The sequence below is a fragment of the Dermacentor silvarum genome, chromosome 7 (assembly GCF_013339745.2).
Source record: "Dermacentor silvarum isolate Dsil-2018 chromosome 7, BIME_Dsil_1.4, whole genome shotgun sequence".
In the NCBI taxonomy this organism is placed as follows: domain Eukaryota; kingdom Metazoa; phylum Arthropoda; class Arachnida; order Ixodida; family Ixodidae; genus Dermacentor; species Dermacentor silvarum.
The window spans coordinates 121,904,912-121,923,639 of NC_051160.1; the positions used below are offsets into that span (position 1 = coordinate 121,904,912).

Here is an 18,728-nt window from a genome sequence, read left to right on the forward strand (position 1 = left end):
AGGCACAGTTTTGAAATTCCCGGCGTCATCATTCCCGCTGGGCTTGATCATGCCGTTACGGCGTGCTTACGCGCACTGACTGCAGAGCTCACATCAATTTGCCAATGTATCTAACTGTCAGCGAAAAAAAAGAAAAAAAAAGTTTCAAAACACCACCGCCACTCACCGGCACTGCGCGTGTTGCAGAAATGGCTCGGTCGCATCGTGAAGTGTATGCCCAACTTTTAGGGCCGCGTTGCGAGTGGCGTCGAAAGCTTTTCCCCACAGCTACCACCCGGCGGTTGACACGTGGTTGACACAGTTCAAAGACGTCCATATCAGCCGGCACAAACTTCGCACACGCAAACAAAGCTACAAGTGTTCACCACTACGGACACAGGGTTCTGAATCTGCCGAAACGCGAGAGCGGAACGCGGATAGACACCACGCGCAAAAATAAAGCGTGCCTTCCTCTCCACCGCCTCCATGGTAATAAACAACGCCTTGGCCTTTTCAGGAGGCAAAGAACTAGAGTGTACTAGAATAGAGAGTTTTAGATTAGGGGGACGCAAGCGTTGGGGCCCGCTAGCGCTTGGGTGCGTTTGCGTTTGCGTATGCAAGCAGAAAAGCGTTATAGGTTAGCGGCCCCAAACGCAAGCCGCAGTGAAGTTGGATGGATGGATGGATGGATGGATGGATGGATGGATGAGGCTGAACCCTTTAAATCGGGCGGTGGCATACGCCACCTAGCCATGACTATTAACATAATTTGTACTTTCTGGTGGGTGAAATTTCACCCCTGCCTTGATTTTATCCACCAATCAGATAACCTCTGTTTGGTTATTTCTACCCGCTTAAAGTCTATTTTGCCTTCACTGTCCCGAAACCCCAATGCTTTGAAAAAATCAGCCCCGTTGCCTTGCACTGTAGGGTTAAGCCCTTTACAGAAAAGTATGAGGTGTTCAGCCGTTTCCTCTTCTCCACACGCACAGCACAACGTGTCTATACCTTGGTACTTGACTCGGTACATCTTAGTCCGCAATACTCCCGTCCTGGCTTCAAACAACAAAGAGCTTCCCCTAGAATTATCGTAGATATTTTCTTTGGCAATTTCTTGCTTGAAAGTTCGGTATGTTCCCAGTGCTGATTTCGTCTGCATCCCCGTTTTCCACAGACCCCTCTCCGTTTCCTTAACCTTTTTCTTAACCGCTGTTTCCTGGTTTGCACCCCTCCTGCAGTCCAAATATTTGATTGACAGTTTTCTGGTCAGCTTCCTCCATTTTGTATCAACATTCCTCATGTACAAATAACTGAAAACTCTCCTTGCCCACCGCTTTTCTGCCATTTCTCTCAATCGCTCCTCAAATTCTATCTTGCTGCTGGCTTCCCTGCCCTCGAATGACGTCCATCCCATGTCACCCTGTACCCCCTGATTTGGTGTATTTCCGTGTGCTCCCAGAGCCAGTCTACCTACCCGTCGCTGCTTAGCTTCCAACCTTGCTCGAACCTCTGATCTCATGCACAGGACCGCATTGCCGAAAGTCAAACTAGGGACCATCACCCCTTTCGAAATCCCTCTCACCACTTCGTACCTATTGTAATTCCACAGTGCCCTATTTTTCATCACAGCTGCATTTCTGCTACCTTTAGCCGTCACATATTTTTCATGTTCCGTTAGGTACTCAGCCCCATTGTTTATCCACACTCCAAGATATTTGTACTTATCCACCACCTCCAGCGTAACCTCCTGTATCCTATGCTCGCTGCCCTGATTATCATTAAAAGTCATGACTGCCGATTTTTCTTTACTAAACTTCAAACCTAAGCTATCTCCCTCTTTACCACAGATGTCTATTAATCTCTGCAAGTCTTCTTTGCTGTCAGCCATAAGTACAATGTCATCCGCATACATCAGTCCTGGTAATGACTGTTTAATCCATTCTCCTTGCTTGAAATAGGAAAGGTTGAAGCCAAGTCCGCTCCTCTCTAATTTTTTCTCTAATCCTTGTAAATACAGCATGAACAACAGAGGTGACAGAGGGCACCCCTGCCTAAGCCCCTGCTGTATCTCTATAGGCCCAGATACCTTGTTTTCCCATTTTATAAGCACCTTGTTACTTTTATAGATATCTTTTAAAAGATTTCTTACTCCATCTTCCACCTCTAGAGTGCCCAGTATGTCCCACAAATCCTTTTGGATTACACTGTCATAGGCTCCCTTGATATCCAGAAAGGCAAGCCATAGGGGCCTGTGTTCCTTTTCTGCTATTTCAATACACTGTGTCAATGAGAACAGATTATCTTCTAACCTTCTTTGTTTTCGGAACCCATTTTGTAGTTCCCCCAGCACCTCCTCGCTCTCCACCCATGCCTGCAGTCTGTCCTTTATAATCTGCATCACCACCCTGTAAACCACTGACGTCACTGTTATGGGACGGTAGTTGTTTATGTCGGCTTTGTCCCCCTTTCCCTTATATATCATGCTCATCCTGCTCAGTCTCCACCCGTCGGGGGCTTTACCGTCCATTATCATTTTGCTCACTGTCCTCTCTTAATGCTTTCTTAGATTTTGGGCCCAATGTCTTTATCAACATAATTGGGATGCCATCAGGACCTGTCGACGTGCTACTAGGAACCCTCTTCTCTGCCCTTTCCCACTCGCTTTGTGCCAGTGGAGCCACTGCACTGACTAGTCCATCCTCACCTGATTGAGAACATGCTATGTTTCGTTCTTTAAATTTTTCTGTCATCATTGTTCTTATATGTTCCATTGCCTCATCTCCCTCTAGTCGAACACCTTGAGCTGTAACTATAAACCTCTGCTCTAGGCTAGTCTTATTACTCAAGGAGTTGAGATGTTTCCAAAATTTCTTCGCTGCTTTTCTATCCTTTTTGTTTACTTCTGACAACCATTGGCTCCCCTTTCTTCTGATCTTCTCATTGATCAAATTGGATGCTTCCCTTCTACAGTTTAAGAAGTTATTCCATTTTCTGCCTACATCAGCTTCTGGTTCATCCCTCTGCTTTGAATATCTGTGTTCCCTGGATGCTTCTTGACGTTTCTCTATGGCCTTCTTAACCTCCTCATCCCACCAGCTCTTGGGTTTACGTCTTCTGTTCCCTTTTGTCCTGACTCGTACCTTAGTAAGCTCTAGCTCAAATAGTCCTGTTAAATTTGCATATGTCCATTCTGTTTTTGTATCCTCTGAAATTACTTCCTCAATTTGCTGGGTTGCTATTTCAAGCTGCTTTTCCGAGTAAAATATCCCACCTGGTTGTTCATCTTGCCTCCTACCTACTTTCATTTCCCTTCTAAAACTCACCTTAATACGTTTGTGATCACTACCTAGACTTCTGGAGCCATATTCATCTATGCTCATTACATTTAGCCTATCGTGCATCCTATGTGACATTAGTGCATAATCTATCGTCGACTGCAGGCTCCCTACCTCCCATGTTATGTGCCCTTCACACTTCTCAGTACTGTTGCATACAACTAAGTCATGCATTTCACACATATCCAGCATCATGTTGCCTGTTGAGTCTGTGTACCCGTCCATGTCTTCTATGTGTGCGTTCATATCTCCTAGTATAATAATCTCGCACCCTTCTCCTAGCTCATTAATGTCACTTGATATGCATTCCAGCATTTTTTTGTTTTCCTCTTTGGCATTTGCTCCTGTCCACAGGTATACAAAGCCAAGGAGTGTCTGCTCTCCTGCTACTTTCCCTTTTAGCCATAAATGCTCCTTGCATTCCTGTTTGACCCTTTGCCAGTTGATACTTTTATGAATGAATGCACCAATTCCACCCCCTTTTCTGCTGCCCTCTGTTCTATTGCAATATTCCCATGCATAGTCAGGATTACAGGGAGGTTGCTCCATGTCCCTAAGATGTGTCTCCACAAACCCGTATACCATCAGCTTTTCTTGCCTTAGTTGCTTACGTGCTTACGTCTATTTCTTCTCCTACCGATTCTACGTTTCTTGAATCCTGGGGCCTCTCTGGGTCCGTCTTCGTCTACACTGGTGGTCTTAGGGCTCTGGGTCCCCCCAAAAAAGCCGTAGCTTGGCGCCCTATCCTACTACCTACGCTCCCGCCCGTGGCACCACTGTAGTGAATGCCATCCTGTGCAAAAGGGTGGGAGCCAGACTCGTACACTTCCCGGTTTACCTCCATTATGCCGTACCCAAGTGGTCTGCTCAGACCCCTAATGACCCGGTTAGCCTCAAGCACCCTCCATTCCATCCCGCTAACCTGGCCCCGGACATGTGGGATTGTGCATATGGTCACATGCACATTCGCAGAGGTTTCTCTGAGTTTACGCAACCCAACCTCTAACTGTCCGTTTAGGTTCTGGCTCCTTCCCTTCAGCACATCGTTGAGACCAGCATGGATAACGACCAGATGTTCATGCTCGAGGTTGTCCGATACCACCTTCTGAGCTTTTGCCATTGCGTCAACCATGCACTTCCCTGACTGGGCTTCCACCCTCACCCGCCCGTCTGCCTTCACTGTTGTAAGGACGCCCTCCTTAACCCTAGCTACGTTGGAGTCCCCCACCACTAGGATCCTTCGCTCTACACGTTTGGCTCCTGCCTGCGATTGTCGTCCTCCAGTTCGCGCTAGCTGGTTCTCCACCCGCCGTGCACCACTGACACGTGACGATGTGCTCCCTGCCGTTCGTCCCTTCCCACCCGAAGCCTGCCACACTACCTCGCTGTAGAGTTGTGGAACCGCCGTGTTGCCGCCAGCTCTCGCCTGCTGTTCAACGGCCCCTAGGCGTCCCTCCCTGCTCTCATGGCATGCCTCTGCCTGAGTCTCCGCGCTGTCCCCGCCGCCCGCCTGAGCTGACCCGGGATTACGCGCCGCCTGTACCATTAGCGCCTCCACCCGCTCTTCCAGCACAGCCCGCTTTTCCCGTTCTTCTTGTAGGTCGCACGCGCTCGCAGCACCACCAACGTCTGGTCGTGACTGCGTTATTGTTTTCAAAAAAATAGAATCACGCATATAAAGTCAAGTACATTAAACTGTTTTTCATAAAAGTAGTTAATTTATATAAAAACGGTGTCTGTCGACACTAGGCAAAAGTTTAAATGGTTATCTACGTTCCTACGTTACGACTGAGGCCGAGCCGAAGCAATCCAAAGATACGTTCGGTAAACTGGTAAATTAGTTTGGCGTCTCGTGCAGCCAAGCGCGGCCTCTTCCGTTTCGTACAGAATCATCCGTCTCGTAGAGCATAGTCCTTTGTGGTTTGCGTTTTGTTTATTTAGAGCCTCCTGCAAATTTTGACATGCCGCCGTGGCGACGAGATCGTGCCGGTGTGCTCTGCGACCAGCTTCTTTACCTTGATCTATCGTGGACAGAGATAGAGGATTTGTTCCTCGCTCGCCGCGCGCCCAGAGAAAGGAAGAGGAAGTCGTCGACTGGTCTCGTGAACGCTGCGGCAATGGATGAGCAGTCTTTTCGGAGGCTGTTTCGATTTGAGAAGGACGACCTTCCCCTGCTCAAGGATGCCTTGCGCATACCAGAAATCCAGAGTAGCCAGGGAGTGAAGGTGACGGGAGAAGAAGCTCTCTTGATGGGTCTGCGCAGACTGGCATATCCGAATAGATGGTGGGACTTGGAGCCCCTGTTCGGCCGTCAAGCGTCTGCAATGTCGAGCATTGTCGGCATGCTATTCAGTCACATTGACAGCACCTTCGGGCATCTGCTGGACGATTTGAACAATCACAGCTGGCTGCGCTTGAGTGATCTGGAGGAGTTTTCCAAAGTAAGTGGGCGAATTTTGTATCAGTGTGATTTTCTTTCGCACATGTATGTTCTTGCACTGCACCCTTTTCTGTGCTTTTGTTTTTGTGCAACAGGTGAATGTTTACGAGGTATTAACAATTCTTGCTCCAGATTTGCACGCAGAAAGCTACTGCTGAAATCTGTTGCTGCTCATAGCTGTTGCCATCTTATTGGCAGTAAATCAAGGAACTGTGTTTCAACAGGAAATATATACACCAAGCTAAAATTGAGCATGTACATGCAGAGTGGAAAATATCTACAAGGATTGTACAGCAACCTTGGTTCTCCAGAAGAAAAGTAGAAAGTTACCTATCAAGAAAGGGTTCAGGCAAGGAGATGCATCTCTCCAATGCTATTCACTGCATGCTTAGAAGTATTCAAGCTCTTGAGACTGGGAAGGCTTAAGAGTGCGGATCAACGGCGAATACCTGAGCAACCTTCAGTCTGCAGATGACACTGTCCTATTCAGCAATAACGGGGATGAATTACAGCAAATGATTGAGGACCTTAACCGAGAAAGTGTAAGAGTGGGGTTGAAGAACTAGGTGGGGTGATGAAGTTAGGAAATTTGCAGCCGCAAGTTGGAATCAGCTAGCGCAAGACAGGGGTAATTGGAGATCACAGGGAGAGGCCTTCGTCCTACAGTGGACATAAATATAGGCTGATGATGATGATGATGATGCAGAGTTCTGATTTAGGAGTTTTCTCTTTGCAGGCTGTGTATGAAAGAGGTGCTCCCCTGCACAAATGTTGGGGCTTTGTGGATGGCACGGCAAGGCCCATTTGCCGCCCTTCAGTGAACCAGCGGCTATATTTTTCTGGTCATAAAAGGCACCACGCTCTCAAGTACCAGGCGGTGATGTGCGCTAATGGGATTGTGTGCCAGCTTGATGGGCCATATGAAGGGCACAGGCATGATGCTGGTCAGTGTTTCTTTGTTAGATCGATTGTCTAGATGTTTGTTAGGGCTTTGTAAGCGCTATAGCTGACACACAACAAAAGTAAGACACAGCACGAAGGATAAAGCACTGATTTCAACTGATTGATTTTATTAGGTCTACATATGTTTGTGAAATAGCTTTTAAGATCTTTCATGACAATGCAACAGGGCGGCTGTTATTGATGCGCAGGTATTGCAGTGCATGCTATTATACCAATCATTTTTGTCATTTTCCTTGCTTTTTTTTCCCTACTATAGTTTTTTTCACTAGAGCTTCCTACTATAGTGAGTCATGCAGTTAGCATGTGACATGCATAAACGTTTACTTAATGAAATCTGCTAGTTGAAAGTCAACGCTTTGTCATACGGTGTCTGTCTTTCTTTCTGTGTTGGCTATAACGCTGCCCTTAATACAAAAGTTTAGATTGGCGGACACAAACTAATTGTGTGTGCTAACTTCCTGAGTCCCCGTGAGACCCAAGCAGGGTTTGGTTCTTGCATGTGGGAGCCGCTTGGTGTGCACCTTACCTAGAACCAACGCCTCCTCTGACTAGATGCCCACACACTGAATAATTCTTACACATTACCTATAGTTTTCTCGTTATTTTAACCATCTGTAAACAATGTTTCTTGTTTGTTTCAATGAGGGTTTTGCAGAAACCTAATATGAAACCACTGCTTTTTGCTCATTTCCACACTGCTACTGTATGTTGCTTACCATGTCACTTGCACTGAGGTGTAAATGCATTAAACACACCTGCAGGTTGTAATTTGGAAAAGGCCAACAGACCTAATTGATTTTATTGTCTAAAATGTTGAGCTACAGGCATCTGCTACGTATCAATCTCTGGTGTGGGTTGTCACAACCCATTGAAGCGCCGTGTGAGACAGTGTCAGAGCTAGAGCCACCTTGCAGTGAAAATGCACGACTTCATGGCCGTTTTTAAAAGCAGTGTTTCTTTTTTTACACAGGTATCCTGCGTGACAGTGGCCTTTACGACAAGTTAGAGAGACTAGTGCAGGGCAACTCGTACTGCATCTACGGCGACCCTGCGTACCCTTTATGCCCTCTCCTGATGAGGCCTTATGCTGTTGCTTCCCTCACTCGGCAGCAAGAGCTCTTCAATAAGAGCATGAGCACAGTTCGTCAAGCAGTGGAATGGGGATTTGGCAAGACCGTGGCGGAGTTTTCGTTCCTTGATTTAAAAAAAACCAGAAGCTGCTGCTGCAAAATCTTGGGCAGATGTACCGTATTGGAACTTTGCTTGCCAACTGCCACACATGCATTCATGGAAGCCAGACTGGCATGTTTTTTGGTGTCCGTGCACCTGACCTGCATGAGTATTTGCGTCCTAAAGGAGTACTGAGATGACATTTGACTCTTCATTGTTTGCTTTAAATTAAGGTCCTCGAGCTCGAAACCTCACAAAACATATGAACAAGTCTCAGAGTACCCTAAATTACTTCTGAAGCTTTCTACCACCAGCTCCATTTACGTTTCCCAGAAGATGTGTGCGATGCCACATCATGATACAAAGAGTGGTGACATGGCAACAGAGCACTCACTGCAGCTCGCTCTGTCGTCTGCTATGCTGCCGCTCATTGCGCAGCTCAATGTACCAGCATAACAAACCGCTCATGGAGCTGAAGCAAGTGCAACAATGTCCCGATGCTTTGCTCCAATGTGACAACCCTGTGTTATGATGTCATGTCACATACATGTCCTGGGAAACTAAACCAGAATGTTGGTGCAATAGCCCTAACAGTAAATTGTTTAGAGTGGTGTGGTCTGAGGCTTGTTAGCATACAGGGTCCTGCATATTTCGCTTAGCATGCTGGAAAATTTTTTCTCACTTACTGCTGCAACGTTCTTGCTGAAATTTTGAAGAAGTATCACACTTTGGAGTATACGTCGTTCATTGCAACACTTGCCACAGTTGATTGTGTGGTTTTTAAGAAAAAAACACAAATTTGCCTTTGCTTATTGGGGTGTGAGCTGCTGTCATGATGGTGTAAGCATAAAATTGTGTTGCTACCTGCCGGCAGCTACAGAAAGCAGCTGCTCAGGGAGGGTTGGCGTGTGTTGCCTGCTCATACGACACGTGGGAGCCCTCCTTGAAATGCTGCTTTCTGCAGCTGCTGGCAGGCGGTGCCACAAGTTTATGCATGTGCCATCATGGCAGCTTGCATGGCCGTGAGGGTAGGCAAATTTTCACTCGAGTCAGGCAATTCACTGTGGCAAGTGTCACACTGAACGACGTAGACTACAAAATGCGATCCTTCTGCAAAACTTCAGCAAGAGCAGTACGGCGGTAAGTGGCAAATCTTTTTTTGAACACGTTAAGCCAAATATGCAGGTTTCGAGGTCAAGTATCGACTTAAAGCGAAAAATGAAAAGTCATATGTCATAAGTTGAGGTAAAGCGCATGAGAGCACGTAGGACAACAGGACAAGACAAAAAGACAGCTCTACTAACAATTGAATATTGACACGTATACATGTTTATCTTTCACCGGTGGCCGCTTTCCACCGGCTAACAAATGTTAAACGTTATCGCTTGGCGCAGGACGCGCCTGTATCGGAAGTTTCTAGAACATTATTGATGCTTCTTTCCGTTGCCCGTTTTCACCGACGCTTATGTTATCTGATTGTATGACCGACGCGAATTGTCTAGAACTTTCTGGAAGACCCGCGGGCATCAGGGATTAATCTGGAACCTTCGATGACTCAGGTATAAAAGCCGACGCATTTCGCCGCTGATCAGATTTTCGACGATCGCCGACTGTGTTCGCCGCTATCGTTGTGCTTTGAGTGTAGCTTGCTTTTGTGGGCACAGGTTCGCCCAATAAACAACCAGTTTCGTCATAAACAGTGTCACGACTGTTTTCTTTACCGTCACTACTACGTTACATCTGGTGGAGGTGCTTTTGAGTGCATGCAGCGGACGCCCCCGAAAAGCCGTGATCCAAGCCCGAACCCCGAAGAGAGTACCAACGTTGTCCCGGAGCATCGAGCTAGCCTCAGGCTACAAAACCAACCCCCGGAATACGGACCTCTTCCCGAGAAGACCAAGAGGACAAAAGTCACGACCTCGGCAGCAGCTACCATGACAGCCCCTGCGCCAACATCTGCAATCGTGATGCAACAACCCAGGGAGCCACCGACTTTCCGCGGTTCACCATGTGAAGACCCCGAAAGCTGGCTGGAGGCATACGGCCGGGTCGCTACGTTCAACAAGTGGGACTGCGACGACAAGCTGCGCCATGTTTACTTCTCACTTGAAGACGGCGCCAGAACCTGGTTCGAGAATAGGGAGCATGCACTAACAACCTGGGACCTCTTCCGAGCCGCATTCCTGGACACCTTCACTAGCGTCGTCCGTAAAGAAAGAGCTGCAGCCTTGCTGGAAAACCGTGTACAGCTCCCGAATGAGAGCATCGGTATGTACACTGAAGAAATGACTCGATTATTCCGGCACGCCGACCCCGCCATGCCAGAAGACAAGAAGGTTCGCATGCTCATGCGGGAGAGTTAAGCAGGAGCTATTCGCCGGACTTGTGCGGAATCCACCAACGACAGTCCAAGACTTTCTCTCGGAGGCTACGACGATCGAGAAAGCACTGGACATGCGCAACCGGCAATACAATCGCCGTTCGACGCCACAGTACGCCGAAGTCCAAGGACTCTCCCACGACCTACGAGACACCATCAGGGCGATAGTACGCGAAGAACTGCAGAAGTTGCTACTGTCGTCGCAGCCTCAAGTTGCTTCCATCGCCGATATAGTGCGGGAGGAAATCCAGCAATCGCTAGGACTTCCCGAATCACCGCAACCCCAGCCGGAAGCGCTGACCTACGCCGCCGTCACCCGTCGTCAAGGCCCCCCTCCGCGCTCGTGCCAGGGCCCCGTAACGCCGCAGTTCCGTCGTCCACCGCCGCCGCCGCCAGCACGCCCGCCCGTCGCCCAGCGCAGCTACCAAAGGAAGACGGACATTTGGCGCGCCCCCGACCACCGCCCGCTCTGCTATCACTGCGGGGAAGCCGGCCATGTCTACCGCCAATGCCCATACCGCGAGATGGGCCTACGAGGGTTTGCCGTCAACGCACCACGTCCACAGCTTGGCGAGCGACCACGTGACATCGCCGACTACCTCGCCGGAGCCCAGTGGCAACCACGACGACCCTCACGCTCGCCGTCACCAGGCTGCTACATCTCGCCGCATCGCCGTCAGTACACCGGTCCCACCCGGGGCCGATCTTCGAGCCCTTACCCGGGAAACTAAAGGCAGCAACCGATGGAGGTGCGGTTGCTGTACGACGCAATGCCGAAGATCCTCCGCCGCCGCCGACGACGACGATTCGCGTATCATCACGACGAGATATCAGCATGCCGCCTAGCAACAGCATTGACAGCACTTCACCGCAGAAAGAAGACCTTCCGACGCGACGTAGCAGCAGCAGAGCAAGCCGACGCAGCCGTGATCCGATGCCACGAATTAACCGCAACACCAGACGCCGGTCTACCGATCTAGACGTGCTCATCGATGGTCATAACGTCACCGCTCTCGTCGACACTGGCGCCGACTATTCCGTCTTCAGTGGCGCGTTCGCCGCCAAGTTGAAGAAGGTGAAAACCGCCTGGCAAGGGCCCGATATCCGGACAGCGGGAGGCCACCTAATAACGCCGAATGGAATCTGCACAGCGCGAGTCACGGTAAACAACCGCACTTACCCGGCGAACTTCGTAATCCTCCAGCACTGCTCCAGGGATGTCATCCTAGGCATGGACTTTCTAAATCAACATGGTGTAGTCATCGACTTAAGGTCCAAGTCGATAACGCTTTCAACGAACAACGCGATACCACCGGATACAAGCATAAGTTACCATGCCTTGAATGTGCTTGAAGAACAAGTCACCGTTCCGCCTCGCTCCAGCGTAATGATTTCCGTCGGTACCGAAGTGCTTGCAGACATGGAGGGGGTCATCGAGGGCGATCATCACTTACTGCTCGACCGTGAAATTTGCGTCGCTAGAGGCATAGCTGAGCTACGTGCAGGGAAAGCAAGGGCGATGCTCACGAACTTCAGCCCCGAATACAAGCACATTAACAAAGGCACCACGGTCGCCTACATCGACGAAATAGTACAAGCCAGCAGTGCTGTCGCCTTCACGGATTCCAGTGCGCCTGCAACGACGACTATAGTATCTGAACCAACTTTCGACGTCAACCAGAACCTTCCCAGGCATAAGAAAGAACAGCTAAAAGCTCTGCTCCTGCAATACAAGGACTGCTTCTCGTCGTCGTCAAAAGTTCGACAAACACCTGTCGCCAAGCACCGCATTATAACCGACGAATATGTCCGTCCAATCCGTCAGAGCCCGTACCGAGTTTCGGCACGCGAACGCGAGGCCATAAGGCAACAAGTCGACGAAATGCTACGCGACGACATCATCCAGCCGTCCAAGAGTCCGTGGGCGTCCCCCGTGGTGTTAGTGAAGAAGAAGGATGGAACCCTACGCTTCTGCGACGATTATCGTCGCCTCAACAAGATCACGAAGAAGGACGTATACCCCCTCCCACGGATTGACGACGCCTTGGATCGACTCTACAACAAAAAGTATTTTTCGTCGATGGACCTCAAAACCAGCTACTGGCAAATCGATATAACACCAGACGGACTGTTCGAGTTCAAGGTCATGCCGTTTGGTCTTTGCTCGGCACCTGCGACTTTCCAACGCGTCATGGATACAGTACTGGCAGGCTTGAAGTGGCAGACTTGCCTCGTCTATTTGGACGACGTCGTTGTGTTTGCCTCAAGCTTCGAAGAACACCTGCGGCGCCTTGAAACAGTTCTTTTAGCAATCAAGACCTCCGGACTCACATTAAAGCCAGAAAAGTGCCGCTTCGCATATGAGGAGCTCTTGTTTTTGGGCCACATCATCAACAAGTCTGGAGTGCGCCCCGACCCTCAGAAAACTGCGGCCATCTCCAACTTTCCTCCGCCCGCTGACAAGAAGGCAGTACGTAGATTTCTTGGACTGTGCGCCTATTACAGGCGCTTCGTCAAGAAATTTTCACGGATCGCTGAGCCACTGACGTACCTCACGAAGGCCGACGTCGAGTTCAAGTGGGAGACGCCGCAAGTCGAAGCCTTTGAAGAACTGAAGCGACGCCTGCAATCGCCGCCAATACTTGCGCATTTCGACGAAAACGCCGATACCGAAGTCCACACTGACGCAAGCAGCGTAGGACTCGGCGCCGTTCTTGTGCAGAGGACTGACGGACTAGAAAGGGTTGTAAGTTACGCTAGCCGGTCGCTATCGAAGGCGGAAGCAAATTATTCCACAACAGAAAAGGAGTGCCTCGCCATCATCTGGGCTACATCAAAGTTTCGTCCCTACCTCTATGGCAGGCCCTTTAAAGTTGTGAGCGACCACCACGCCTTGTGTTGGCTAGCTAACTTGAAGGATCCTTCAGGTCGCCTCGCACGATGGAGTCTGAGACTTCAAGCATTCGACATCACCGTCGTTTACAAGTCCGGGCGAAAGCACTCTGACGCTGACTGCTTGTCTCGCGCCCCCGTCGAACCGGCGCCACAGGACGACCAGGATGACGACACTTTCTTGGGACCCATCAGTGCCGACGAATTCGCCGAACAACAGCGAGCCGACCCGGAACTAAGGAGCCTTGTAGACTACCTGGAAGGCAAGACCGTCATTGTGCCGAAGGTGTTCAGGCGAGGATTGGCGTCGTTTTTCTTGCAAAACGACATTCTCCTAAAGAAGAACTTCTCGCCTCTCCGAGCCAACTGCCTCCTCGTGGTACCCTCAGCATTGCGTCCAGAGGTTCTGCAAGCTCTCCATGACGACCCAACGGCTGGACACCTCGGGTTTTGCCGCACGCTCGCGAGGATACAAGAAAAATACTACTGGCCTCGCCTCTCAGCCGACGTCGCCCATTACGTGAGGACATGCGGAGACTGTCAGCGACGCAAAACACCGCCGACAAGGCCAGCCGGACTTCTACAGCCGATCGAGCCACCTCGCCGACCATTCCAGCAGATCGGGATGGACTTACTGTGGCCTTTTCCGACGTCGACGTCCGGGAATAAATGGATCGTCGTAGCTACGGACTACCTCACCCGCTACGCCGAAACAAAAGCCTTGCCCAAAGGCAGTGCTGCCGAGGTAGCGCGATTCTTCGTTGAGAACATCCTCCTGCGTCACGGTGCCCCAGAAGTCCTCATCACCGACAGAGGTACGGCCTTCACGGCTGAACTAACTCAAGCCATCCTGCGCTATAGCCATACAAGCCATCGCCGGACCACCGCCTACCACCCGCAGACGAATGGCCTCACCGAGCGCCTAAATAAGACCATCGCCGACATGCTGGCAATGTACGTCGACGTCGAACACAAGACGTGGGATGCCATCCTTCCATACGTGACCTTCGCATACAACACAGCCATGCAAGAAACGACGCACATGGCGCCGTTAAACCTGGTCTACGGAAGGAAACCGGCAACGACGCTTGACGCCATGCTACCGGATGTCTCCGACGAAGAAAATCTCGACGTTGCCACCTATTTGCAGCGTGCCGAAGAAGGTCGACAGCTCGCCCGCCTGCGCATCAAGAACCAGCAGAGAACCGACAGCCGACACTACAATCTTCGACGACGCTACGCCGAGTACCAGCCCGGAGACCGTGTTTGGGTCTGGACTCCGATACGCCGACGAGGACTTAGCGAGAAACTCTTACGTCGCTATTTCGGACCATATAAGATCATCCGACGTATTGGCGCACTGGACTATGAGGTCGTGCCAGACGGTATTTCGCAATCACAGCGGCGCCGCGCACGACCTGAAGTCATCCACGTGGTGCGTCTTAAGCCTTTCTACGCCCGCTGACGAACTTAGGTCCTTTGTTGCTTTGTTATTTTTGTCCCTTTCTGTACGCGTGGTTTTGTTTTCGCTTTCTTGTTTGTAGCATCGGGTCGATGCTTTTTAAGGGGAGGGTATTGACACGTATACATGTTTACCTTTCACCGGTGGCCGCTTTCCACCGGCTAACAAATGTTAAACGTTATCGCTTGGCGCAGGACGCGCCTGTATCGGAAGTTTCTAGAACGTTATCGATGCTTCTTTCCGTTGCCTGTTTTCACCGACGCTTATGTTATCTGATTGTATAACCGACGCGAATTGTCTAGAACTTTCTGGAAGACCCGCGGGCATCAAGGATTAATCTGGAACTTTCGATGACTCAGGTATAAAAGCCGACGCGTTTCGCCGCTGATCAGATTTTCGACGATCGCCGACTGTGTTCGCCGCTATCGTTGTGCTTTGAGTGTAGCTTGCTTTTGTGGGCACAGGTTCGCCCAATAAACAACCAGTTTCGTCATAAACAGTGTCACGACTGTTTTCTTTACTGTCACTACTACAAGACAATATTTATTGCACATAGTATTTAATACATAAATACCATTGTACAACAGGACGAAAAAAGCCACTGTCGCAACATAGATTACTTTTGTTAGATTACGCCCATCTGTTTCTCAGTCCAAAAAGAAACCCTGTTCCTATCATGGTAGCTGCCTGTGGTGGATGATTATGCCGAAAAGTAATCTATGTTGCGACAGTGGCTTTTTTCTTCCTGTTGTATTATGGTATATATGTATTAGCCATGTGCAGTTAAGAATCAGTTGAGTAGTGCTGTGTCTTTGTCCTATGTGCTCTCTTGCGCTTTACCTCAAGTTATGCAGTACCAACTAGCCCACCAGTCTGTTCTTTTGAACTTCATATGTCGTGTCTGTACAGGCGAGTGCTTCTGCAATGAATTGACCTGTATAATGATGGAATAATTCTGTTTCACTTCTATTGTGAGCTGTGTGGTGCGTGTCCTTTACAACGAAGTGACCTGTATAACGAATAATTTCGGAGGCCCCAAGCACTCGTCGCCCTTCCACTTCTCCGAACACAAATGAGCTGCGCCCATGGCTCTATCCCGCACCACCCTCCTAAACATGAATGGACCGTGCGAACTGTGCCATTCCCAGATTGCTTGCTCGCCCCTCATTTTGCGCAGTTCTGCTTATGGATTATGTTGCTCGTGCTTGTCTTTGTTGGTTGTGCTGAAGTCGTTCCTGACCACGTGGTTTTTTTCGCCTTGTTTGACTCGTCGCCTAAATCCACTGTTATAAATTTAATAGAGTTGATCCCTCTTTCATAGGAATCGGTAGAAACGTGTCTTCACAGAAGCTGTTGCCTGTTTATTATATGTGAAGAATAAAGTTAAATGTACCTATCAGGAGCACCTTACCACTGCACAGGGACCCTCGACAATTTCCACAAAAGCGAAAGTTGTCGAATGACTCGCGATCGAGAAACATCCCCCAGTGACACTGCATTGCATGCGCTGGAGTACTGCGCAAATCCACCATAAAGTACAGGCGTCCACAAACCATACAAGCGAAACCAAATGGGTAGTTAGTAAAGCGCTTCGTAAACTTGTGTTCTGCTGCAGCAAAAGGCACAGGATTTGCTGGTCAGCAACCGTGTTACAGGTTTGCTTAGCGTGTGGCATCCTGTTGGTAAACAGCATCCTGCTGCCGAGTCGCTTCTGCGAAGGTACGAGCATTTTGGTCCGGCAACACTTTCAATATTATCATGATAGAATTTAATTATTTGCAGTATTTATCCGCCTATTTTTATGACATTGTGTGTGTTGGGAGAAAATGAGCAGATCATTGACTTTTCATTTTCAGTACTAACCTGTCTCCATGAGATGTGAGAAAATGGCTTTTAAGCTATGTGCTGTGTGTGCATGCTTTCACAATGCAAGTTTGCAGTGTCATGCAATATTGTTCTGTATGCCTATTTTTCTAATGCATTTATTTGATGCCCCAAGGTGTAGCTGACACATTTTACATTCATGTTAGCATCAAAAACACCTTGCATGTGATGCAATGCGATTATGTCCAAGCTTCAAGTGGACTTCAAGCAGGTGTACAAAGCATGCTTGTTCTTCGCACGATTAAACTAGTGATGTGTTATGTTTGGCTGCTGCATATTACTGTACAAGGTTTTTTAAAGAATTTTTATAATTGTTGAGGTGGATGAATATCAGCTTTTTCATATACGAATATAATAATGAATATGGAGTATTGCAAACACAGACATTGACAGGAAAATTATTTCTTTTGGTATAATGGGGGGCTGTACCACTTCTGTGCTGGGCACTGCTAAAAAGATGAGTAACTATCAGGGGCTCAGAATCGCTTCTCATTAGAATCGGTTCGAAGCGCAAACTGCACAAACAGCTGCAATATTTTTAGAGCCTGATGACAAACTTTCTAACAATACATTGCTGCTGTATGAGTGCATTTCCAAACACACTAAACTGTTATTGGAAAAAAAAAAGAGCTGCTGAAGTACTTGTTTGTCGTAGACAGGTAAAAGGGCCCATTACGAGAAAAAGGTCACTGGTTGCAGTTAAAAAGATGCACCTGCTACTGACTAGACTGCCAAAAGCACTAGACAGATTACAAGCAAAAGTCAAGATGTGATGTAGGCTAGTGCCACAAAACCGTAACAAAAGATGTATTACAGTTTGCTTCTGCATTGCTTGGAACATTTTTTTTATTTCACTTCTGATAATATGCAATACCTTTAGTAGATGGAAAGCAGCAAGTGGACTTCAATAGGTGGTCGTTGCAAAATATTTCATGTTTCAAATATACCGAATAGTGCATTTTGAAATATAAATAGTTTGTATGTAATATTTCCATTCATTTTCAAAACTTATATTCATACCATTAGTCGGACTAACGAAAAATATATATTTACTACCCTGCCACTGCGTAAGCTTAAAGGGACTGACAACAGATTATGAAGAACCTATTTTTTTATGATAGTGCAACGCAAATATTGCCCTCGGTAGTGTTTATACCTGCAGCGGTTACTTCCAAAAGCATGTAGATATTTGGCAAGGAGAATTTTTCGACCTGAGCAGCATCTACAGAGACACTTTATTAAACAGATTTTTGCCTGCACATATACAAGTGCTGGCATGCTACTCTGTATAGGGATGGGGAATGGGATTAAAAGATTCCAGAGGAGAGTGGGAAAAAAGGATAAAATGAAATGTGCAACTGGACCTGATACTATTTACTGATGAGATGGCGGGTAAATCTAGGCTTTGCTATATGAAATGGTTAACAAACAATCCCTCACTACATATTAGTCCTCCGCTCGACTAACCCACGCGAAGTCACGAACAAAGGAACGTTCTGACTGTCGCCAGTCGTGTCAGACACCCGCTCAGCGTGGCAAAAGATGGCCTGTGTGGTTCCGACGCAGCGTGGGCTTCGACCTCCGTTGAGAGCGATGAGAATGTGCGTTGCGGCTGCATATTCTTTTTGCATATATTCCATAGCTGTCTGATAAGTCGCTGCTTGAGGCATTTTCTTTTTCGCACTGATTCCAGGGATATATGGCACGCTTTGCAGTGGTTGCAGTGTCCATGGTGAAATTCCAGCGTCCCACAAAAGTCCCTCCACCTTTTTGGGTTCAGTTTGGTGAGGTAACGCCGTGTATGTCTTTGTGCCCGTTGACAAGTTCTGAGGTCTTCGATATTCTTAGTATGTAGGGCGTTGCTTTCGGCACGCCTTCGAATGACGCATGGCCTTTCGAAATCTTCGTCGTCAGTAGGTTCATTACAATGCTGAGTGGCAGAGCAGGTACTTTGTTTGAGGCAATAAGCTATTGTCGGTACTAATTCTGCATTCATAGTCGAGGCTGTGATCCTTCTGTCTACGGCTGATGTGTAAGCTTCCCAGTCTACCAACTTCAGTTTCACTTTTCTGGGCACGAAAATGAAGGGCAGAGATTAGGATCGGGTAATGAGTCTCGAAATATACCTCGACTCTCAAAATCTGTACACCAGCCGAACATAGGGGCAACTTGACTAGATGCAAATGTGACGTCAATGCAGCTAACAGTCTTCGGATTTTTCAG

At 48.4% G+C, this 18,728-nt stretch overlaps 1 protein-coding gene across 1 annotated transcript in view; it reads left to right on the forward strand.

Moving 5' to 3' along the window:
* The first annotated feature begins 547 nt into the window (after positions 1-547).
* Positions 548-18,728, forward strand: part of LOC125947200 (uncharacterized) — a 30,288-nt gene continuing 12,107 nt past the window's right edge. The window contains 6 exon segments of the mRNA XM_049671599.1: positions 548-647; positions 4,915-5,755; positions 6,491-6,698; positions 7,688-7,912; positions 7,915-8,075; positions 18,199-18,289. Of these exon segments, the coding sequence (XP_049527556.1) occupies positions 5,276-5,755; positions 6,491-6,698; positions 7,688-7,912; positions 7,915-8,075; positions 18,199-18,289 (1,165 nt within the window). The 5' untranslated portion in view covers positions 548-647; positions 4,915-5,275.